The sequence below is a fragment of the Sorex araneus genome, chromosome 2, assembly GCF_027595985.1.
Source record: "Sorex araneus isolate mSorAra2 chromosome 2, mSorAra2.pri, whole genome shotgun sequence".
Lineage (NCBI taxonomy): Eukaryota > Metazoa > Chordata > Mammalia > Eulipotyphla > Soricidae > Sorex > Sorex araneus.
Window position 1 is genome coordinate 362,936,541 of NC_073303.1, and position 23,044 is coordinate 362,959,584.

Genomic DNA, 23,044 nt, shown 5'->3' on the forward strand with positions numbered 1-23,044 from the left:
CCTTTCTTCATCCTACCCCAAATACAAAGTGCCTGCTCCTCTCTGTCTGGGTATTTGCTACTCCCACACCCAGTACACCTGATTTTCCTTCATGAGACTGAGCTGTTAGCTGGATTTTGATATCCAAGAACACTATTGAAGCGGGTCCTGGTATCTAGCCACTTACAAGACATCTGTCACATAGGAAAAAAAAAGGAAATGTATTTTCAGAAGGATCAGATCATATTATGAAGTGATAACGTTGCTTCACAATTAGGATAAGAAAAAGAAGAGTTGAGCAGGAGCTGAAGAGATAGACAGGGAGCTTGCCTTGTCACTGGCCAGTACTGTTCAATCCCCAGCACCCCATGTGATCCTGGAGCCCTCCAGGAGGGGACCTTGAGTACAGAGCCAGGAGTGTGACCCTCGAGCATGGCTGGAAGTGGACCCAACTCCCCCCCAAAGAGATAAATAAGTGCTTTGGTATTGCTATTATTAAACCAAACTATTTTTTATACAAAGGGATAAAGAAATTCCAAAGGCCAGAAAAAAATCAAATGGGAAAAATCTTACCCTTCATATATGATAAGACATGTTAATGTGTTTGAAATGCTGTTTAAAAGCATTCCTGCTGCAATATTTATACAGTACTCTAAATATGGTAGTGCGATGCAGCAGAAACATTAGAATGTCTTTGCATATGGAGTGTCCTAGTTTGAAACTTGGTGGCTGCATAACTTTTGCCAAAACTTTAACTTTACTGCACCTTATGACTGTGAAAAAATACTAAGGCCAGGGATGTGGAGCAATGGCCCTATATGTGCAAATCCCTGGGATTGAGTCCCAGTGTCATAAAAAAAAATAAAACCTTGGAAATCCAAAATGATCCATTATATATATATATATTATATATGTTATATATTGCTTTTTGGGTCACACCCGGTCATGCACAGGGGTTACTCCTGGCTCTGCACTCAGGAATTACTCCTGGCAGTGCTCGGGGGACAATATGGGATGCTGGGAATCGAACTCATGTTCGCCGCATGCAAGGCAAATGCCCTATCCACTGTGCTATCGCTCAACCCCCATAATATATATTTTTAATGACATATTAGGACATAAGAGCTGCACATTAAATTTTTCTTCCAAATAGATGAGCAAATGTTCACATACAGGCCCATGAAGACTGGACAAGTAAGTTCTGCCCTGGCTATGTATCTGGTAACTCTCTGAGCATGAGAACACTCTTTGACAATAGAAAACAACACTATAGCAAGTAACCCCTTCTATGGGACAGTATCTTCTGGAAAGGGAAAGAATATCAGAGTTCCACCCAGTGGGCAAGTCACTGTTCCCAAACTTCACCCCTGAGGGGCTAGAGTGTTCCTACACCATCGATGAGTTTGGAACCTATACCTGCTCAAGGCAATATCAAATGTTAACACCCAAATGATGAAGAAGGAGAAAATCATTTTTATCTGCCACGAGAGAAGATAAGAGCATAATACAAAAGCTTGTGGACTGCTAACTAGAGGCCCATGGAAGAGTTCCTTGTTCACATTGTCCTCATTTATAAAATGAGAAGGAGGAACTAGGTGGTCTCCAAGGCACCTTTGAGCTCTAAAACTGAGCAAAATCAATGGCACTCAAAAACAACTAAGATGAGACAGAATTGCAGTGCTGGTAAAAGGAACATATGCCATCTGAACGTGCTCTTATTGGGGGTTTTTGCTGGCTTATCACTGTCTATGGAATTCATTCTCACTGCATTCCTGATTAAAGTGGGCCAGATGGTGAAGGTTTTAAGTAATGTGTTCATTACCAGACCTCATACCACTAATGGCTATTTACTGGAGCAGTGGCTTGTTCAAGTGAGTAGAAAATGAATCTTTCTCCAGGGGGCACCCGCTACCAGGGCAGTATTTATCAACATTTGTTATGGATGTTCATTTTTAATTTTCATTTACCTTTACTTTTCAAATTCAGGTCTTTCTCTTATGAATACAAAAATCTTAGACTCCTTTTCTATCAATCTCTGACGTGCTACCCGTCTCCACCAGAAATTTTAAAAAACAATCAAAAAGTAATCCTCATCACATCCTGTATTCTTGGTATCTTCTTAAACCATGGTGTTGCTGAGTTTGACCTTTTGTAGTTTTATTTGTTTATGCTTATGTTCCATAAATGGAAAATACCTACAAGCTTACGCATTGCCTCTCCATTCTGTTCCCACTTGCTTCTGCTGGAAGGCTCTTTCTAGGCAGTCACTGAGCCAGAGGGAATATTCTAGAAAACAACTACAAGACTCATAGCATTGTGAACATCCTGGCTAATTAGTCTGTCAAAGAGGTCCTTCAAGTAGTCCATAATTATGGTTCAGTATCATGGCAAGTGCATGGCTACTATTTATCAACTATATCGGAACCCCCAAATATATCTCTGGAAGTATGTTCCTGTACAATGACTGTGGGGATCTGACTCCCTAAGCCACTGTAGAAAAGGACAGAAAACTATTGGAAAAGTTCCTTGAGTTAGTCCCATATAACCTACATATGCCACACTGAAATTTCTAAGAAAAGGGGAAGTCAGGGGGTTGGAGCAATAGCACCGCGGGTAGGGCTTTTGCCTTGCATGAAGCTGGTTCAATTCCCAGCTTCCCATTTGGTCCCCTGAGCACTGCCAGGAGTAGTTCCTGAGTGCAGAGTCAGGAGTAACCCCTGTGCATTGCCAGGTGTGACCCAAAGAGAAAAAAAAAAGAAATTTCTAAGCAAAAGGGAAGTTGGTTCACAAATATCTTTCTAGAACTGCTTGACATATGAGAGGTAGCCAAAGAATTGCTGAATAGTCTTATGAATTTTTTCTAGAATTCTGAGCTGAATTTGCATCTGGCACATATTACCTTGGGCTTTGCAGACAATGGAATGGAATCATAGTCAAATTCACTGCTCATCTGTCAACTTTCAGGGACTGACTGTTGGCCACTCAATCGTAGCCAGTGTTAACTGGATTTGAAGTGATCAGAAGCCAAATTTAAATCATGTTTGGTTAATCAACCCCATTCACTTTCCTAGACTGTCATATTTTTAAACTTTCATTCTTCATGTTATTTTGGTTTGTCATTGTTGGGTGATAAAAATCTTTTGGCCAGAGAGATAGCATAGAAGGTAAGGCTCATGCAAGCTCCTTTTTCTCAGCCTTACATTGGCATTGGCTAGGAGGGGAAAGTGTCAGACAATGGTTAGATTGTAGTATTTATAGAGACAAATTAGGAATCAGAGTATAGATCACTGTCATAGTATAAAGGAAAAACTAACATCACCAAGTCTTTCCTAAAGAGTTCAGAGTAGCAAAGAAGACATTTGTTGGATGTCATTTGCAATTGACTCCAATTTGAGCCCCGACACTGCAAATGGTCCCCTAAACATCTTAGCGTTATCAGAGGCTTATCAGAGGTTCTCTGATACCACCTTCCACCCAGTGGTGGTAACTCTGATAACCCTAGAAAGTGCCACTAGAGGCTCCCAAGCGGCACTGGGGTGACCCACGTAATCTTTGGAAACAAAGGCGCGTGCATTTGAGCATCCCAGCATCCTCATGTCCTTGTATTGAACTGCTCCCTTCACCCACAAAAAAGGATCAGTCTTGTAATTCTACAAATTATTCACCAAACGGTTATGACTTCTTTAAAACATCAATCATTATTATAAGCCACCACTCCCGGCCACAGGACTTTCAGGCCCAGTGATTTTGACTGATGTAAAATAACTCAGTGACCCTGTGCACATCACAGCTACAGCCCTGTATTATTATTGCTAGATTCAGTTACGTTTGGGCTCCTTTAATTTTCATAGTGTGCTAATAGGATATTTTATTAAGATTAGCAATTCATCCAATTTCACCATGTAATAAATTAAATCCTTGGGAAATACATTTAAATTAATCTAATTTCTATTAACAAAAAATCTGAATATTGAAATGCTATACTGCCGAAGTGACATTCTAAGAGAGCATCCATCCAGGCATCCCCATAAAACAAAATAAGGTTAAACATATGGAGACATACTGGAAAATTAATAATATCATAACAAATGTATTATATTTATTTATTAATTTTCTTGGACAATATTTACTAGACATCAGTGCCTATAGAATCTACACAATTCACAAATTTCCATTTGTTTTGCGATTAAAACCAGTGTTATTAGTTGGCTTGTCTGAATTCTAAATTCCAAAGCAAGTACCATTTTATTTATGTACTCACCTTCTGTATGTATTTAGTTATTTAAAGAAACACACATAAAACTAAACAATTTTATTGCTACTCTCCTAAATTTGGGGGGTGCTTTGGGGGAGTTGGCGTCACATTAGCAGCAGTGCTAAGGGTTTACTCCTGGCTTTATGTTCACAGATCACTTCTAGCAGAGTTCGTCTGAGGAATCAAATGCAGTGGCAGGGATGAAACCAGGGCAAGGTGTGTGCAAGGCAAGTTCCCTAACCTCTTTACTTTCTCTTGGCTTGTTTTTATGGTTTTAATTGTTATAACATCTTCTAATGTGACCCGTGCCTATATTAGTGCATGCATATAAATTTAAATTTATAAATTTAGATTTTAAATTTTTAAATATTATAAACTTAAAAATTTAAATATAAGTGTAGGTTCTTATAAATGTAAAGTGTACCTGGGTGATCATAAATGGATACTTCATGGATATTTAGGAATATATCAATGCTATAATTCCTGAATTCAATATCATTGATAATAATAGATTGGCTTTGTGATTTTTTCCTTTGTTTTAATTTCTAAGACTCCCCTTTCTAAGCCATGCATTGGTGAGGGGGATACAGTGTCAGACAGGGCTAGATGCAATGATTAGTATTTGTACGTAAAAATTAGGAACCACAGTACAGATCACTATGAAGGTACAAAGAGGAAAAGTAGCAATACTGAGTCTTTCCTAAAATTTGGAGTTGCAAAGAATATATTTGCCTACAGTCATATTATTTATTTTAAGCTTATAATCTTTACATCTCATCCTGACTCTATCAGGAAGGAATCCCTTTATTTCCCCAGAGGCTTACCTTTTCCATTCTCTGCACCAGGTTCTCCAATTCTGTGATTTGATTATGTTTTTCTTCAAGCTTTTGAGCAACTTGATTTAGATTTTCAACATGTTGTTCCAATTTCTGTTCTTTTTCAAGTTTGATAATCTTTGGTCAGGAAAACAAAAGTTATTCAACTTTTGTTGTTATTAACCCATACATATATTCCTGACCTCTAAAAGCTTTGAGTTTCCTAACATTAAATAATTCACACTTATTTAGAATTGCATTGTTTGAATGCAGTGTTTCCCTCTAAATAAACTTGATAGGCTACAACTTACTGTAGGCTACAACTACAGTAAGTCAATGGAGAACAACATATAAATATTATTCCTAGACTTCATATTTGTTATCATAAAGCATACCACTTGATTTGGCTAATTAGAGAGAGTTCCTAATCTAGAAGAACAAAAATATTATACTTTCCGAGGACCTATGTGGTTCTTAGAGCACATCCTTGTTCATTCCCTGAGCTCCTCTCCCATGGCTCAAAACAAACCAAGCAAGACACCATGCAAGAGAGCTTGTTTTCCCCCTGCAGCCCATAGGTCGCTTTTGGGAGTGTCAGCTGACTTCTGACATACATCTGAAAAATATATTTGTCCTCCCCTGAAAACACTAGGTGGGCTTTCCTGCCAACAACTCCAATCAAGGACACTCCAGCATGCGCCAGTCCATGCAGAAGCGAATATCTCTGAGAAATGGGAAATAAGAATTCTCTGTTCAGTGGGATTGACACACACTGGGTGTTGCACTGGCTAGCCTGAACCAAGATCCAGCACCTCTCACACAGGAGAGCCTGTGCGCACAAGAAGCTTCCTGCCCTCGCTCTGACTCTGGGCCTGCATATGCATACCTGGGTGCTTGTCCGCACCCCAGCCTGGAATGAAGTCATGCCCCTAATCACCTAAACAGAGCTGGCAGAGACCCAAGCACCCATCCCAGCATGCATGAACTTCGCTAATTTGTATTTCCACAAATGCATGTACATGGATTTGGGTTAACCTCTTCTAGTTGTACAAAACATTCTTCAGATAAAGTTTTATTGGTTAGAGTAAATATACTCCATATAATGAAGCAAATATATATGTGTTATAACATTTATATAAACATAAACATGTACACATTTATGGTTTCCTATTTTTATAATGAAAGGTAATATATACTATAAATCTATAGTTATCAAAACAGCATGCTACTAGAATAAAGATAGACTCTCTGACCAATGGGTTAGAATAGGTACTCAAAGAAAATCCCAGATCTATGGTCAACTAATTTTCAGCAAAAGAACTGGGTATGGGAAGTGGAGTAAAGATCACGTGTATCACTTATATCACTTGTAGTCCCGTTGATCTTCAATTTGCTCGAGCGGGCGCCAGTAACATCTCCATTTGTCCCTGTGGAGAGCTAGTGTAGCCCAATGATACCTGCTCGCTCCAGGAACAGAAAGAGCCTCAAATTGTTCATTCAGAGATTTGAATAAAGATAAACTCTTAAATGTTGTTAGGAAAACTGGATAACCACATTCAAAAATATAAAACTGGATTCATATCTCATTACATCAAATTAAAGAGCTTCAGCATGGCAAAAGAAACACAGATCAAAACTAAAAGACACCCAACTGAATGGGAGAAAATATTCACACCCACACATAAGATAAAGGTTTACTATCCAAGATATATGGGGAAAATAAATGAACAGATACTTCTCTAAAGACAGATGAATAGCTAATAGACACCAAAAAATGTGTTCATCATGACTTTTTTTTGGGAAATCCATTTTAAACCAGTGAGAATGGCACATATCAAAAAATCTTGGAAAAAAATCTATGTTGACAGGGATGTGACAGGAACTCATATCCTCTACTGATAGGAATTTTGTCTGTCTGTTTCAAGGCCTACAGAAAATAGTATGGGGTTTCTAGAAAAAGTAAGAATAAACCTTCTATATGATCCAGCAAATCCACTTCTGGTATCTACCCGCAGGACACAAAACATGAATTCAAAAGGACTTATGCACACCATTATTCATTGCAGCACTCAGCAGAATAGCTGGTACATGGAATCAACATAGTGTTCAACAATAAATGAGTGGGTAATGGGAGTGGGGTGTATAGACCAATCAAATGCCATTCGGCTGCAAGATAGAAAGAAATCATGCAATTTGCTGCAAGTTGGATGCAATTGGAGGATATCATGTTGAGCAAAATAAGTCAGAAGAAAAACAAATAGCAGATGATTTCACTAATCTGTGGTATGTAGAACAACAGTACAAGGAAATGCAAGGTATAAATGAAAGAAACCTATATTATCCTGGTCCTTAGCTTTCATAAATAAGAATGACAGAGAAGGACACATTTGAGAGAGATGTAAAGAAGAGGTGGATGGGAGCTTGTGGGTAGAGAGACAGAGGCCTCGAACCCATTGGCAGTTTAGAGGTAAGGTGTGTAGCTGAACCACAGAACCAACAAAACTGAAAGTATGGGGTCCGAACTATCACAATCCCATTTAAGAAGTGCCTGTGAGGGAGGCCAGTCGGGGAATGGGATGGAAACTGGGGATAGTGATGGAGGGAAGTTAATGCTGGTCATGGGATTAGTGTTCAGAGATCGTATGCCTGCAATTCAACTCTGAGTAAGTTTATAAATCTCGGTGCACGATAAAAAGTCAATTTTGATAAAAAGTCAACTTTGTATTTACAAATAAAACCCATGTAATCAAAACATATTGTAAGTACATACATACATGCATATATTTGTTCCTTTGTTTAAATGAGGGGAGGGGGGTATCCAGCCTGCAGGCTGTGAAATCCTGTGCTCTGGCCCCGTTCCATGATGGGACAGACACAGACACTTGTCAGCACCTGCGTATAGTCGTCTGCCCGCATTGCCCACGAATGACGTTATAAATATTCAAAGGGTCCTTGAAAGAAGAAAGGTTTCCCACCCAGAAATAATGCAAAAAAAAAATCTAGAATCAAAATATTTAAAGATTTATCTAGCCTAATTCTTTTTTATTTTCTTTTTGGGTCACACCCGGCGATGCACAGGGGTTACTCCTGGCTCATACACTCAGGAATTACTCCTGGCGGTGCTCGGGGGACCATATGGGATGCTGGGAATTGAACCCGGGTCGGTCGCGTGCAAGGCAAACGCCCTACCCACTGTGCTATTGCTCCAGCCCCTAGCTTAATTCTTTCATTTTAGAGACGAGGAATCTCCAAGGTCAGATCAGTCTGGATCTCCTGGTTGGACAGGGGTAGAACTGGGCGGCCCTGACTAGTGTTACCTGGGCCAGCACAGAGTTCTAACATGCGACCCAGTTCCCCTCCCACTGGAGTCTGTCTGCAGGGCTCTGGGCCAGAGCAGCAACACTGACACCTGACGACACCGTTGTGAGTGGCAGGGAAGGTACAGGAGAGCCTGTGGCCCCTGCAGGCTCCACACCTAATGCCTCCCAGAAGAGGTAAGTGAAGGGCAGCGGATGGTGAGCACCGTACCTGGAGCTCCCGCTGACTGTCTTCATGCTTCTTCCGAACTTCTTCGGATTGAGTCTGGTAGTTTTCAAATAATCTCTGGGCCACATTTCTCAGAGCTGCTGCACCTGCTTCTCTGGAGGCTTCCAGCTAGGGGGAAAAGGTCACGGTGTGTGTTTTGATATTTACAGTGAAAAGAGTTCAGGGCAGAGCAATGATGGGCAACCGAAAACACGGAGCTGGTAATGCTATAATTTGCGTCTTTGCCCACAAAGGACCAGGGAAAGGACAATGATCTATTGAGGAAATGTAACATGAGAAGCCTCCTTCCCACTTCGAGGGGGTGATGTTTGGGGGAGTTGCACTGGCCAGGCCAAACTGGAGTCCTAGTCTAGCAGCTCTGCTGGTCTACACCTCACCCTTCTGGGCTCTGTGCAGTCTCCTCAGTCTCACAAGCATTTTTTTTTTATCATTAATTCCACAGCAGTAATAATAGGTATTGTCCTGAAATAGAAGTACAATAGACTGGTGTACTACAGACAATAAAGCTAACATATCATGAGATTTTCAAGGGTTTAACCTAAAAATATGAGAATGTCTGTCTACCAGACTAATTTCAGTACTTCCTATAAAACAAGTCCCCAAAAGAAAATTAGAAGATGCCCAACAATAACTAAACAAATAAAAAAAAGATACATAGAACTATTGGACCTCTGTCACTGTCATCCTGTTGCTCATCGATTTGTTCAAGTGGGCACCAGTAATGTCTCTCATTGAGAGGCTTATTGTCTAATAAATATATTTATTAACTATATACACACTTTAACTATCTATTTTAAACATGAGATCAGGTCTTCTAACAAATCTATTACCAGAAGCCCATTCTTGGACAGATCTCTTGAATTTATTCATCTGCCATAAGGAAAACTTCATACCATAGAACTTTATAAATTAAGAAATATGTTAAAAACTTTCTCCAAAGTAAAACAGTGAGATTAAATTTGTGACATATAATTTTGTTCTTTGCATGTATACATGTGCATATATCTGACTCCATAGATGAGTATGGACATTTGTCTGCTTTAACCGATCAATGGACATTCCCTATTGATTCAAAGGCTCAATATATACAATTAGCAATTTTCCCCTAATAGTGTTACCTTGATTCTCAGTACTTCGTTCTCTTTGTTCATTTCTAAGAGCTGTAGGTCTTTTCCTTTCATCCTCTCCCTGAGCACATCCAAACTGCAACAAGCGGGATCCACTTCCGGGTCAGAGCCATTCTGCAGGCTTTGATGTTGCTGCAATGAATACACATGAAAACCACAGGCCTGGCTCTCTGCAAACACTGGCAACAATAATTGCTTCTCAGTATCACACAGACCAAGGGAGGCTCCAGTCAGGACAAGTAAAAGAAACCTTCGAATCTCAAATATCAATGAGGATTCTAACTGGAGCAGCTAGTCTCTGCCTGTTCAAACATGAACTGACTTTTGTACTTTAAAGAGGTATGAAAATGCTCATTATTCCATTTCTATTCCCCGTAGTTGAGTCATTAAGTCCTTTGGGGGAGAGAAATAATGTCTGTATGGTTTTCAAATTTAAGTTTTAGATATAAATGGATTTGCAGGCAAGCTGCATTGCAAATAAATATCATCAAACCTAATATCACTATAGTACATATTATTCAATGCTAAAGGATGCTTCCTTATATTTGCTCCATAGTTAGTTTCTAACCAGAGATGCTAAAATGGAAGCTCTGAACATTAAAATAAATGTTATCTGTAACTATGAACAAGTAGAGGTAGAAAGGAAATTTTGAAACCATCGCCTCCATTGCATCAGTTTTACAAACAGAAAGTGAGGAGAGAGACAAGCAGACTGTGGTCTGTCTCTCCTGGGCATTCCAAGTGAAGGCTGGCTGAGGAACTCTTAGAGAGTTACACACACTCAAAAAAGTTGACATCTGTGGAATCGTTTTTTAAAAGGGAGCAGGACCACCCTTAAGGATTAACTGCACTGAAAGTCTCATTAGAAACAGCCCCCAAATTTTTGAACTAGGTCAAATAGCAATTATTTTAAAGAAAATGTCATGCAAACAGTAGTGGGAGAAATCGTTCAGATGATTAGACTTGTGATTATAGACTTTTACCAGAGGAAAGAATCAGTAATCAATTATTGACAGACAAATTGAGTTGAAACTTACAAAGACTAACCAGTTCTTTTTTTGTTTTATTAATTTATTTTTATAAAGTAGCACTGTAGCACTGTCATCCTATTGTTCATTGATTTGCTCGAGAGGGACTGGGTAGGGCATTTGCCTTGCATGCGGCTAACCCAGTTTCGATTCCTTCCTCCCTCTTGGAGAGCTCTAAAGCTACTGAGAGTATCCCACCCACACAGCAGAACCTGGCAAGCTACCAGTGCCATATTCAGTATGCCAAAAACAGTAGCAACAAGTCTCACAATGGAGGCGTTACTGGTGCCCACTCAGCAAATTTTTGTAAAGTAGTTCACAATATTTGATTATATTTAATATTCAAACACCAATCCTACCACCATTACACCTTCCCAGTCTTTTCTTTAACCCCTTCCCTCACTTTCTCTTTTCTACCCATAAAAATTCCTGACTGTCTTCTCCAAGTTTAGATTTCTACTTGAATCAGCATACCCCAAACTGCAGTTATTTGGTCCTAAATAAACAAGTTTTACCTTTTCTTTTTAATGCCCTCCTGAATGCCCTGCTTAACATTACCCATAAAGATAATAACCATGTGTACTTATAAGCATCTATGATAATCTTCTGGATGCTTTCTATGTGCACCTTTGTCTGAATACTCAAATACTAGAAAGCAGGATGTCTGTTAAAGAGATGAGGAAACTGAAGAGAATAGAGTTTACTAGCAAGTCCAAGGTTATCCCTAAAATAACTCCCAGAGCCCAAGTTAGAATGCAAGTATGTTTAACAAAGAGCTATGCTTTTTCCACTGTGATTTATAGAAATTAAACAAAAGAACATAGTTTATCCAAATCAGATTTTCATTGTAACAGATCTTGACCTGATGTGTGTTTTTTTTAATCTAGATTCTAAATATTCCTATTCTCTATATACACACAAGCATGATGTTATTCTCCTTTTACTTATTGAAGAATATTTGACAGACTCATGGAAAAAATTAATTTTTCCCCTCTCTTCCCTCTGTTGTTGTAATGATTAGATTCAGGCAGTTACAACATATTCGTGTAACCAAATCTAACTTTGTTGGCACATTTCCCCCTCATTTGATTAGAATGTCAGAAAGATTCTTACTGTCTTTTTAATGTTTCTTATGAAACCACCTCCTACTGCATTTTAACTACTGAAGTGCTATGATGTGTTTTTCTTCTATAAATTCACAGAATCTAACTGTGGCAAGCTACAAACTTAAAGAGATAAAGTGAATGTACTTTTGAAAAATAATCTTTTTACAGGGAAACATGTTAATATTGTTTTAATTAACTCTGTTCCAACAATTAGGAGACAATATCCAATGCATATCATACTTTTATAGTGTATAAATATTGTTAAGGTCTCCAGAATTCATACAAAAAACTATTGAACATATCCTTGGTAGCATACAATTAGAGAGTGTCCTAAACACTTTAATTGTAGGATTTACCAGGGTTGCACACTTGAGCTGTGATGCTCACACAGGCTGGGCTGTGTACACACACACGTGGCTGTGGCACTGGGTGGATCAGGCAGGATCACACTCAAGAATTGGTTTCATGCATGAATGAAGAGTACTCACCACTGATCATTTTGGTTCCAAAAGACTCTAACAAAAGGCAGACTATAGACAGTAAGATACAACCACAAATCTCATAGTTCTCAAACTGTGATGTGCATAGGAACCTCTTGGTGGTGTGTCTCTATAGTTGATATGCGGATTCAAAGTTAAAGAGGTCTAGGGTGCAGTACTAGACACTGCTTTTCTATAGTGCTCCATGATGATACAGATAAATGCTGCTGGGACTGCAAATATTTTGAGAACAACAAAACCTTAGGGCTTATTAAAGGTAGGTCCATAGAGGGGTGAAGCCACGAGACAAGGAGAAGAGGCTAATACAGCGATGTATCCAAAGACAGGAAAACCCTGATAAAATTCATCATCAGGCAGTTTCATAGCTATTCGGAAACCATACAATGTAAGCTCAGAAACCTAGATGGTACACCCTAGTACACACCACGGCTATAAAGTACAGCCCACTGGGACCACCATCACATATCCAGTCTATAGTTGACTGCTGCATTGTTAAGGTAGAATGATTGGATATTAATGACTTTCTGTGCTTGAGATGGCAGAGGCCAACACACTAGAAACATAGTGTGTCTTCAGTCCTAAGAAAATACTAGGGTGTACCATCTAGGTACACTTGGCCAACCAGGATTTGATCTCTGATATCCCATAGGGTCTCCCAAACCCCATCAGGAGTGATCCCTGAGTGCAAAGCCAGAGATAAGCCCCAGCACCATAGATTGTGGCCCCAAAACCTAAAAAAAGAAAGAAAATGATCGTGGCCAGTTATGTTCATTGAAGGCAGAGAATGACAGGAGACTGTTCACATGTCATACCCTCGTTATGGCGTAGGCAGCCACCAAACTGTGGAGCTAACACCAATAGTAATTAGAGGCATTTGGATCAGAGAAGACTTTACCTGGCATAATTTATATAAGGCTCAGTGTAATTGCTCGAACTGACAAACATAAGGTTGATGTTGGGAGGGCGGGTGCGTAAAAGCATTCTCACTGTTTAGCACTCTAGCCCAATAACTTTGATTGTGTGTCCACTGATTTCATACGGATGAGCCTAAAATCTTTATCTTACAAAGCTGCTCCTGATTGGATTTCAGTCATACAGTGTTCCAACACCCATCCCTCCACCAGTGTACACTTCCCAGTACTAGTGTCCCCAGGTTCCCTCCCATCACCCCATCCCCTGCCTGCCTCTATGGCAGGCTTTTCTCTCCTCTGTGTCTCTCTTTCTCTCTGTCTTTCTCTGTTTATTTCTCTATTTCTCTGTCTCTGTCTGTCTGTCAGTCTCTCTCTTTCTCTCTCTCTTTCTCTCTCTCTCTCTCTCTCTCTCTCTCTCTCTGCCTTTTGGGCATTGTGGCTTGCAATATTGATACTGAAAGGTTATCAAGAATATCCCTTAAGCTACTTCTAACACTCAGCTCTTGTCTCCAGTGTGATCATTTCCAATAACATCTTTAGGTACACAAAAATATTTAACACTATTGTTAAAAACTGAGCAAATAATTCAATAATTACCCATAAAGTTATTTAAGTCCATGAGGCCTTATATTTATGTTCTAAAGTATTAAAATTAGAACATTTTTATAAATTCATTACCTTTCCATCTAGTTTGTGATTTGTACTATTAGGTCCAACTTCATCTTTAAACATTTGATTTCGAATCTTTTCCAGAGTAGTTCGAATCTAGAAGGAAAATAAAATTTTTTTTTCTTGAGAGACAATGTCAGACACTTTTTTTCTTCATACCAGCTACAGGGCACTTGGTTTATTTAGAAAGTAATATACTGATCTCAGATTTAAATAGCTATCATCAATCTAAATTGCATTTAGGTTCATATCATTTAGATTTCAGACAAAAAGCATTTGGTTTATCTCTAAGTCAAATTTAACATATAACCTTAATCAATATAATACAAGGTAATTACTATGTAGCAATTAGTATCTGATACTATTTATTTTTCCTATATATAGTAATTTAGGACTAATTTACTACTTAGTAATTAGTAGAAAACAATTACCATTTAGTAATCACTATAAAATAATTACTATCTAGTCATTACCTCAGAATAATTACTAGAGCACAGCATACGAATTTATGCATGAAATATAAGAGCCATGTCTTGGTGGTCTATAAAATTGCAAGACACTCAAGATCAACTAATTGATCTGAGCAAACTACAGTGTTCACATTTTGCCATATATTCTAAGAAAACAGTTTATAAGAATATAAACTTTCGGCAGCCATTAGCATCTAGGATTCTCATTAGATCACACGTTCAGTTTTACAGTTGTTGTGGGGGCCGCATTCAGGTATTGTCCTGATCCAAGGCTATGCTGTGGCGGTCAGGGCTGAGCATGCCATCACAGAGACAGAACACGGTGTCTCACTCAAGCAACGCATGTGCTCTACCACTTAAGTCACATTTCTGACCCTAGACTTGACATTTTTAATGAAGTGACATGCCCACATGTGTGACTTGTGAGAACACTGCGCTGTGAGAAGGAGCGAGGCTCTCAGCAGGAAACAGGAGATCTTCTAGGAAACACAGCATCAACACTCATGAAACAAGTGGGAAATGAAATAAAACAGTGGGGAATTCAGTGGGGCATAGCACGAGACAAATTAAGTGCTGATAGGTGCTTTGGGCCCTCCTGAACCATTATTCAACTCTACTCCCAGGGAAAGAATGGAGTTTCCTAGCCACAAGAGAAGTCACTAAACATGTGTTTGATTCTTCCCCTCCCAAGGTTTGGTTTGGCCAAACTAGTAATGTTTTTCCTCAGAAGTGCTGTGGAAGGAGTGCAGAGGCCAACCAGCCATGTTCTCAGCTTTCTTGTACAAAAGCCTATCCTGCCAACAGGACATCCAGTGTCCACATACCTTTCTTACATATTCTGTTTCTTCAATAATGTGAGCGGATGTGGACTCGTACAAGGAAGCACTGTCTTCTGTCTTACCGCTCTGGGGAAGCTCTGTAGTCACTGTAACTGTTGTCATTGTGAACTCGAGCTTAAAGGAACCACAGATCAGTGAGGAAAAACGTACTTACTGAATTATATGGTTTGTGAACGAAATATTCAACATTAGCAACACTCTAAACTGAATGCTCAGCACTAAACTAGCATTATATCCAAATGGAGTCAAAATATTAAGGTTTTTATATTTGTATACATTCATAAATCCAGGAATTTAGTATGAAACAATTTAATGCAAAACAACACAACGAAAGCCACCATTGAGTAGAGACTTTAAAATAAATTTAACTCAAAAATAGTCTTCAAGGCCATGAAAGAACTATTTATAGCAGCAAACCCTTAGGAATGCTCAAAGTGGCTACAAAATAAAGACAAGTTGAATAAAATTATCTACTATTCCTCTAAGGAGTGCTAGTCAATAAAAGAGCATAGGGCAGAAACATGTCAAGTGCTGGGAATATGGACGGGCTCTCTCTGCCTGGCTTGCTGATGATTTTGAATTGAAGGCAATTGAAATAAAAGGAGAGGGGAGAATGATGCATTGCCCAATTTATGTCTCCCTAAAAGCATGAAATAAATTGCTTCTGTCTTTTCCTGGAGGTGCAAGACAAACCTTCACATCCCTGCCTACGACATTCAAGTTCTGTTTTCATGTGTAAATAAAACCTGAAAAAAAATTTCTTTCTAAATTGTATCTAAGACTAAAAGATTGTTTGTCCTGTCTTTTGCTTCCCAAATACGTTGCCCCTTTCTAAAAACCATACTAAATGCCTACTTGACCCTATCAAGGTCCATATATTATAGTGTTCTATGCGCATGAAATTAAATTTTATCTTGTGAATCTGAAAATTTATTTTTTGTGCCAGCCAAAAGAATTAAAGGAAGTAAAGAATATAACTGAAATTTTATTCTACAGTATCATGATTTCTATTATAAGTGGAGAAATGTGGGTAGAAAAAAATCCAATTTAAAATTGTTGACACTGGACATACAATTATTTGATCTAAGATAAAATGAAGTCAAATTGATCCAAATAAAATCATCAAAAATAAAAAGTAAGTAACACAAAAATAAATATATCTATATATCACATTAGTAAAGTAACTACATAAATTATTTGATACTGTATAATATGTATCAGGGCCTAATTATATTAGATCAGCTTTAGCAAAGGAATAAAAACAATCAATTTTTATTTAATATAATTATAAAATAATATAATTAATATAACCTTGAGCTTAAAATAGTTTGTGGGATTCTTTGCATTGCTATTTTGAAAATACTGCATTCGTTTAGCTATCATGCCACATATAAATGAGTGCATGACATAAAATAGTGAAGAAATTATTGTCTTCAATCGAGGCATCAAAGGAAGCTTCTTTTTTTTCCCTTCAGGCTTAGTGTGCCAGAAAATTTAAGCAATAAAAGTGAATTTTTTATTAAAAAGTTATTGCCTTGATATCATGAGAAATACTGTTAGCATATGAAAAAAGTCACCCAAATTAGAACAAAAATGTTATCAAAAACTCGTATGATACAAACTGCAATTCTGAGTATAATGATTTGATTTTAAGAATATATCATCTAGGTCTATATGCATGGACATTTTTAGAAATAGGAGCAATGAATAGTTGATAGATCGCTTGCAATGTGACACCTGCGTGCTATTCATCAGCAATAAAAAAAAAGAGAGAGAAAAAAGCCCAAAGCTTCTCGGCCAGATTGGGTCTGGAGCAAGAAACTTCTGAGGTGAACCTAAGGTGTTGCTCTTAGGAAGTGAAAACAAAAGTGATTAATACTGCTGGACAAGAAGTCAACCTGAAGAAGAATGGTGGTAAGAACTGAACCATATATAAATGGTTCAAATTCCTGAAGTTATGTTGACACCAGGAAGATTATTATCACCATCACCAGCTCTCTTTATCTAAATCAATGGGATGTCACCATTTTCCTAAAAATGATCCTCAAAAAAAAGGACGTGAGAGGGAAATCAAGCAGTATCTACCTGGCCTGTACTGTATTAATTATACTGATACACGGTATCTGTCATCATCTCATCATCTCATCATCATCCGTTGATCGTCAGTTTTCTCGAGTGGTCTCAGTAACATCTCCATTTGTCCTAGCCTGAGATTTAAGAAGCCTATCTTTACTCTCCTTCCTCTCCTTCCTCTCCTTCCCAATGGTGCAGCATTGAAGGCTCTTTCAGGGTCAGGGGAATGAGACCCATCATTGTTACTGGTTTTAGCATATGAATACGCCACGGGGAACTTGCCAGGCTCTCCCATGAGGGCAGGAAACTCTCCATAGCTTGTCAGGTTCTCTGAGAGGGAGAACTAAGCTATAAAATGTCCATGTCCGGGAGCTTGGTTTTATAGTCTCTGGATGTTGGCCATAGATGGAATTACACGGCACTGGGGGCACTATATCTCATGCTAACCAAATAGTTGGTGAAGTGAAGTAAAATTTTCTATAGAATTCCTGCTATTAAGTACAAATGAACTGGTACCTTGAAAAATCTACATTTGTAACCTCTTTTAGAGTAATGGATCTGAGCATCTGTCATCAGCCAGTGACAAATGTGCCATGTGAGAGACTGATAAAGAATGCCTTAACCTGAGTGACTCTGCTCATCAAGTTCAGCTTAACTAGAGGCAAACAAAAAATCTATAAGAACTGATATAATGTTTGTGACTGCGTTCGGTGGTCCCTTATTGCCCCACGCTGGGCGCCAGGTGTGGGGTCCCGTCCTGCCCAGCAGGAAGGACCCTTCGTGGGGCTGAGAAAGGGACGCAGCCGAATGAACAGACGCAGAGCAGAAAGCAGCAAGAAAGAGGAAAGCTTTATTCTACTGGCAGTTACAGCATTTATACTTTTCTGCTGGGAGAGAGTGGTATGGTACACATGGCCCGGACCCCAGTACAAAAAGATTATGACATGTCCATTTATCACATCATGCATGTGCATTGGCTAGTGAAAACAATTGCAGAACAGTAAGGTCAGTACGGTCAGTGCGGTCAGTAGTGGCAACGTTGTTACAGGAAATTTAAGCAAGCCTCTGTTTTACTAGAAGTTAAGAGCCAGGCTTGTAAAATGGCTCCCTACAATGTCCTCTAAATGTGGCACAACTAGAAGTCAAAAGTATCACCTATGACATATGCTGTTGAGAAAGCGAACTTGTACCAAATCTGGCCTCTAATTCCAACAATAAAAAATATATGGGATTAAGGGAAACATCCAGTGACAATTACAATCAGCCCAGTCCAACCAGTGTAAAATTTTATCACAAATAGTTTATTTTGCCAATGAATGCCATGAAGATAAGAGGAGAGAAGATTTGCCATGCATTGAGTATTAAGAGACTCATGCACAGTCTGATTCAGAAAAGCAGCACCATAAGCACACATTGGAGAAAACCAGGAAATTTGGATTCTCTATAATTATATTAAATCATTATAATTCTGATAGTGTGATCTTACTGGAGCGATAGCACTGTGGGTAGGGCGTTTGCCTTGCACACGGCCACCCCGGGTTCAATTTCTCCGTCCCTCTTAGAGAGCCCAGCAAGCTACTGAGAGTATCCTGCCCACACAACAGAGCCTGTAAGCTACCCGTGGCATATTTGATATGCCGAAAACAGTAATAACATGTCTCACAATGGAGACGTTACTGATGCCCACTTAAACAAATTGATGAACAACGGGACAAGAGTGCTACAGTGCTATAGTGTGATCTTTTATTTATCATATTCTTTGAAATAAGCTTATCTCTTTTGAGATAATATAATGCACACTTGGATTATGCTTAGATAAATATTATCTTACATATTCTATACATTATCTCTTCACATTATATGTCCCACAGATAACATTTGGAATTGCTTTAAAATTTATTCTGGGGCTGGAGAGTAGTACAGTGGATCTAGATTTGATCGCTGGCACACCATATTGTTCACAGAGCCCCACAGGGAGAGATCCTGGACTGCAGGACCAGGAGTAAGTGCCAGGTGTGGCTCAAACAAACACATAAAAATTGACTCTGGAGTTTCCTATAGGGAAAAAGGGGCGGGGGTAAATGCAAATGCTCAGCAGAATGTGGGGGATTGTTGAAGCCTGGTAAGGGTCAGAAGGTTCTTTGTACTCCTCCACTTTTCGTTTCTGTTTGAAATGTCTCCAGCGAAGCATTTAAAATGAAACAGTGAGATAAAACCGTTAATTTGATTTTTTTGAGAAGAAAACCATGACACCCATAAGTGATGCTAACTTACCCAAAATCACAGTAAAATAATAGAGTTGAAAAGTCAAAATACTTTTGTCTTTAGGATATTGAGTTCAAGGGTGTTTCCATCACTTTAAGAGACACACACACACACACACACACACACACACACACACACATACACATGCACACACGCACGCACTCACGCACGCACAACACCCCCCCCAAACTAGTTAACATTTAACAGTGGTCTATACCGTCCAAACAGAGGAGAATTTTCATCTTTGCAAACATCCCTTTAAAATTAGCTAGCTTCCGGGATCACCCCAAATCCTGCATTCATCCTTTAATCTTCAATGAAATTGACAGAATATGCCAAGAATTTTCTATTTTATTATAAATCCCCTTGACAGCCGCTCAGGCTTCTGTTGGTTTCGACTGAAGTTGACTTGGCAGCCAGGACAGCGCAAATCTGCTTTTGCAGAAGGAGAGTGGAAGGACTTTCATTCTCTGGTCCTCTGAAATTTTCCCAGGGCTAACCCCCTGGTCTCAGACGCTGCTGAAAGAACACTATGGAGATACTATGTGCGTGTCCATAATCAGAGCAGTGTGGTCAGTCTGGAGTTGTCCTCGCCAAGCCACTGCCTGGGAGACCACTCTGCCCGCCCACCGGCTTAAACGCCCCCCCCCCAAGAGTTCTGATTGCTGTTTTGTATCATTAAAAAGAAAATCAAAAGAAGGATCACAATGTGATACCTGAATGAAGTTCAGGTTGAGTGCCCGTGAATAAAATTTTACTGTCACAACCAACACCATTCACTTACATGTCGAAGGAATATCAGAGACAATTAGGTACATGGTAATTGATTCATTAACCTCCATGGGGAATTTTTTGGTGCCAGGTCAGGGAATGGCAGAAAATGGGAGCAGGAGAGGTGGAGAATCACTGGCAAACCAAACTAGGTAGTCTGAGTCCTTTTTTGTTCTCCAGTCAATCCCCCTGCTGATTGGTTACCCACCACCCCTCCCTCCCACTTTCTTCAACTCTCTAGACTGTAGCTTATGTGAAATAAGCAAATAAAAGGAGGTGCTTCATCGCAGAAAAAAACCTGCACTTCGGAATGGATCCCACTACATTCTAAGTTTTTCATACATTGAAAATCACTCTGGGCCTCAAACTTTATATCCTAAGACTCTTTTTAAAAAAAATTTTATTGAATCACTGTGAGATAGTTACAAGCTTTCATGTTTGGGTTACAATCACACAATGGTCAAACACCCCTCCCTCCACCAGTGCACATTCCCCACCACCAATATCCCGGGTATACCCCCCTTTCCCACCCTCCCCCTGCCTCCATGGCAGACTCTTTCTGTGCCTTTATGTACCTCCCGCCCAATGTCAAGAAATTCTTGCAATCACTGATATTGCTTGAAACGTCCTCTCTGCTTCATTCACTGATTGGGCGATCTTAAACAAATTATATAAATGTTTTGGCGTCAACTTCTGCATTTGTTAAAAAAATAAAATAAAATAAAAGGATAATAACACATAGAGTTGTGAAAAATGAGGGGTTTTTATTTTCCTTATCCATACACTTGTTGAAGACACTCAATAAGCTGGATCAATGGTCAACATTGATGCTTCTATTATTTTATATTATGAATAACTTTAGACAACAAGCTGCCCAGGTTTCAGAGTTTATATTCAACTCTAGCCAGATGAAATCAAATTCCCCTTCCTTCTTCTGTGCAGAAAACTTCTGCACCCACAATCCTTGATTTGTCTGAAAAGCCCACGGGGAACTTAAGCTGCAACGTCCAAACTGCCATATGGCATTACCATCCTGAGGAAAATCCATCTTAGCATTTTATTTCAGCCAGCAGTAGATTAGGCAGATAGAATTTTCAAAAGAAAACACAATCAGTTAATTAAAGTGAGAGGAGAATTTTATTTGTTTAATGCTAGAGTGAATTGAAGAAAGCTTACAAGTGGCTTCAAGCCAGGAGGTATTTATTCCTAAATTGGGGGCTTCTGATGAAGAGGGTGGGGCTGAGAAGATAGGTTTGGGGGCGCCCCCCTGAACCAAAATAGCTCTGCTTTGTTCTCTAGCAGGTGCTGATTTTTTTCCTGGAGACTTTCACCAGAAAGCGACAAAAACTGAGAACTTTAGAGGCAGTTTGCCACGTTCCAAGGCTGACGCTGCCACTCAGTAGCTAAGGTGACCTTGGCCACGTTCTGATGCACTGGGCCTTGGTTTCCTTATCAGCAAGATCCACCTCATATTCATATTAGTATTTATGGCACTGTTAAATATTAACACATGTTTGTTTGTGAGTTAACATGTAGTAAGCACTTAATACACCAGTGCCTGGTATATCATGACTTGTAGTTACTTGTAGCATGAGTGGATAAAATATAAAACCACTAACTCCATTAACTGGTGGCAAGTCTAGGGGACCAGGAAAATACTGCAAACATCAGACCATGCTGTAAGGCAGATCGCGCTGCCTTACAAAGGGGAACTCCAGGAGATTTTTTTTTATTTAATTTTTAATTAGTGAATCACCGTGAGGGTACAGTTACAGATCCATACATCTTTGTGCTCATGTTTCCCCCATACAAAGTTCGATAACCCATCCCTTCACCAGTGCCCATTCTCCACCACCAGTAAACCCAACATCCCTCCCCCCCTCCCCAGTCCCATCTCCCCCCACCCCACCGTGCCACTATGGCAGGGAATTCCCTTTTGTTCTCTCTCTCTGATTAGGTGTTGTGGTTTGCAATAAAGGTGTTGAGCGGCCATTGCGTTCAGTCTCTAGTCTACATTCAGCACGCGTCATGAGAGCAAAGCCATAGTATTGTGTGGTCTTGATAACTGCTGTCTTGATAAAATTCCTGGACCGTGTGGCCACGACACATCATCATAAAGGTAAATATATATCAGGATCACACAATCCCGTTAATCATCGATTTCTCAAGCGGGCTCAGTAACTTCTCATTTTGTCCTTTCCCTGAGATCTTAGAAGTCTCTCTCCACTCCCAAGGATGTCACACTGGAGGCTCTTTCAGGGTCAGGGGAATGAGATCCAGCTTGTTACTGGGTTTAGCATATGAATACACCATGGGAAGCTTGCAAGGCTGTCCCATGTGGGCAGGAAACTCTCAGAAACTTGCCAGTTTCTCCCAGAGGGAGAAGTAGGCTACAAGTAGGCTTCTGGGAGCTTGCTTTTAAGTCTCTGGGTGCTAACCACTGATGGAATTACACACACCTGGGTTCCTCTGCCGGTACCTTCATGCGTGAGGCCTGTCCGAACATGTGGAGAGGGGCCTCGAGCATGGCTGTAGCTAGGTTCCGGTGGTCTCCAGCCACCGGGAGCTCTGCTCGGTGTGGGGAGGGAAGCTGGAGCCCATCCCCTCCAAGGGGCCCTGGGGAAGACAGCCAGGCGTGCGGGCAAGAGACTCTCTGCATATATATATATACATATATATATACATACATA

At 39.6% G+C, this 23,044-nt stretch overlaps 1 protein-coding gene across 1 annotated transcript in view; it reads right to left on the reverse strand.

Moving 5' to 3' along the window:
• The window catches only part of CCDC68 (coiled-coil domain containing 68), a 53,426-nt gene that overhangs the window by 17,929 nt on the left and 12,453 nt on the right, over window positions 1-23,044 (reverse strand). The window contains exons 2-6 of the mRNA XM_004616143.2: window positions 15,231-15,359; window positions 13,946-14,032; window positions 9,714-9,854; window positions 8,578-8,703; window positions 5,059-5,187 (exon numbers count right to left, since the gene is read on the reverse strand). Of these exons, the coding sequence (XP_004616200.2) occupies window positions 5,059-5,187; window positions 8,578-8,703; window positions 9,714-9,854; window positions 13,946-14,032; window positions 15,231-15,347 (600 nt within the window). The 5' untranslated portion in view covers window positions 15,348-15,359. The remainder of the gene's footprint in view (window positions 1-5,058; window positions 5,188-8,577; window positions 8,704-9,713; window positions 9,855-13,945; window positions 14,033-15,230; window positions 15,360-23,044) is intronic.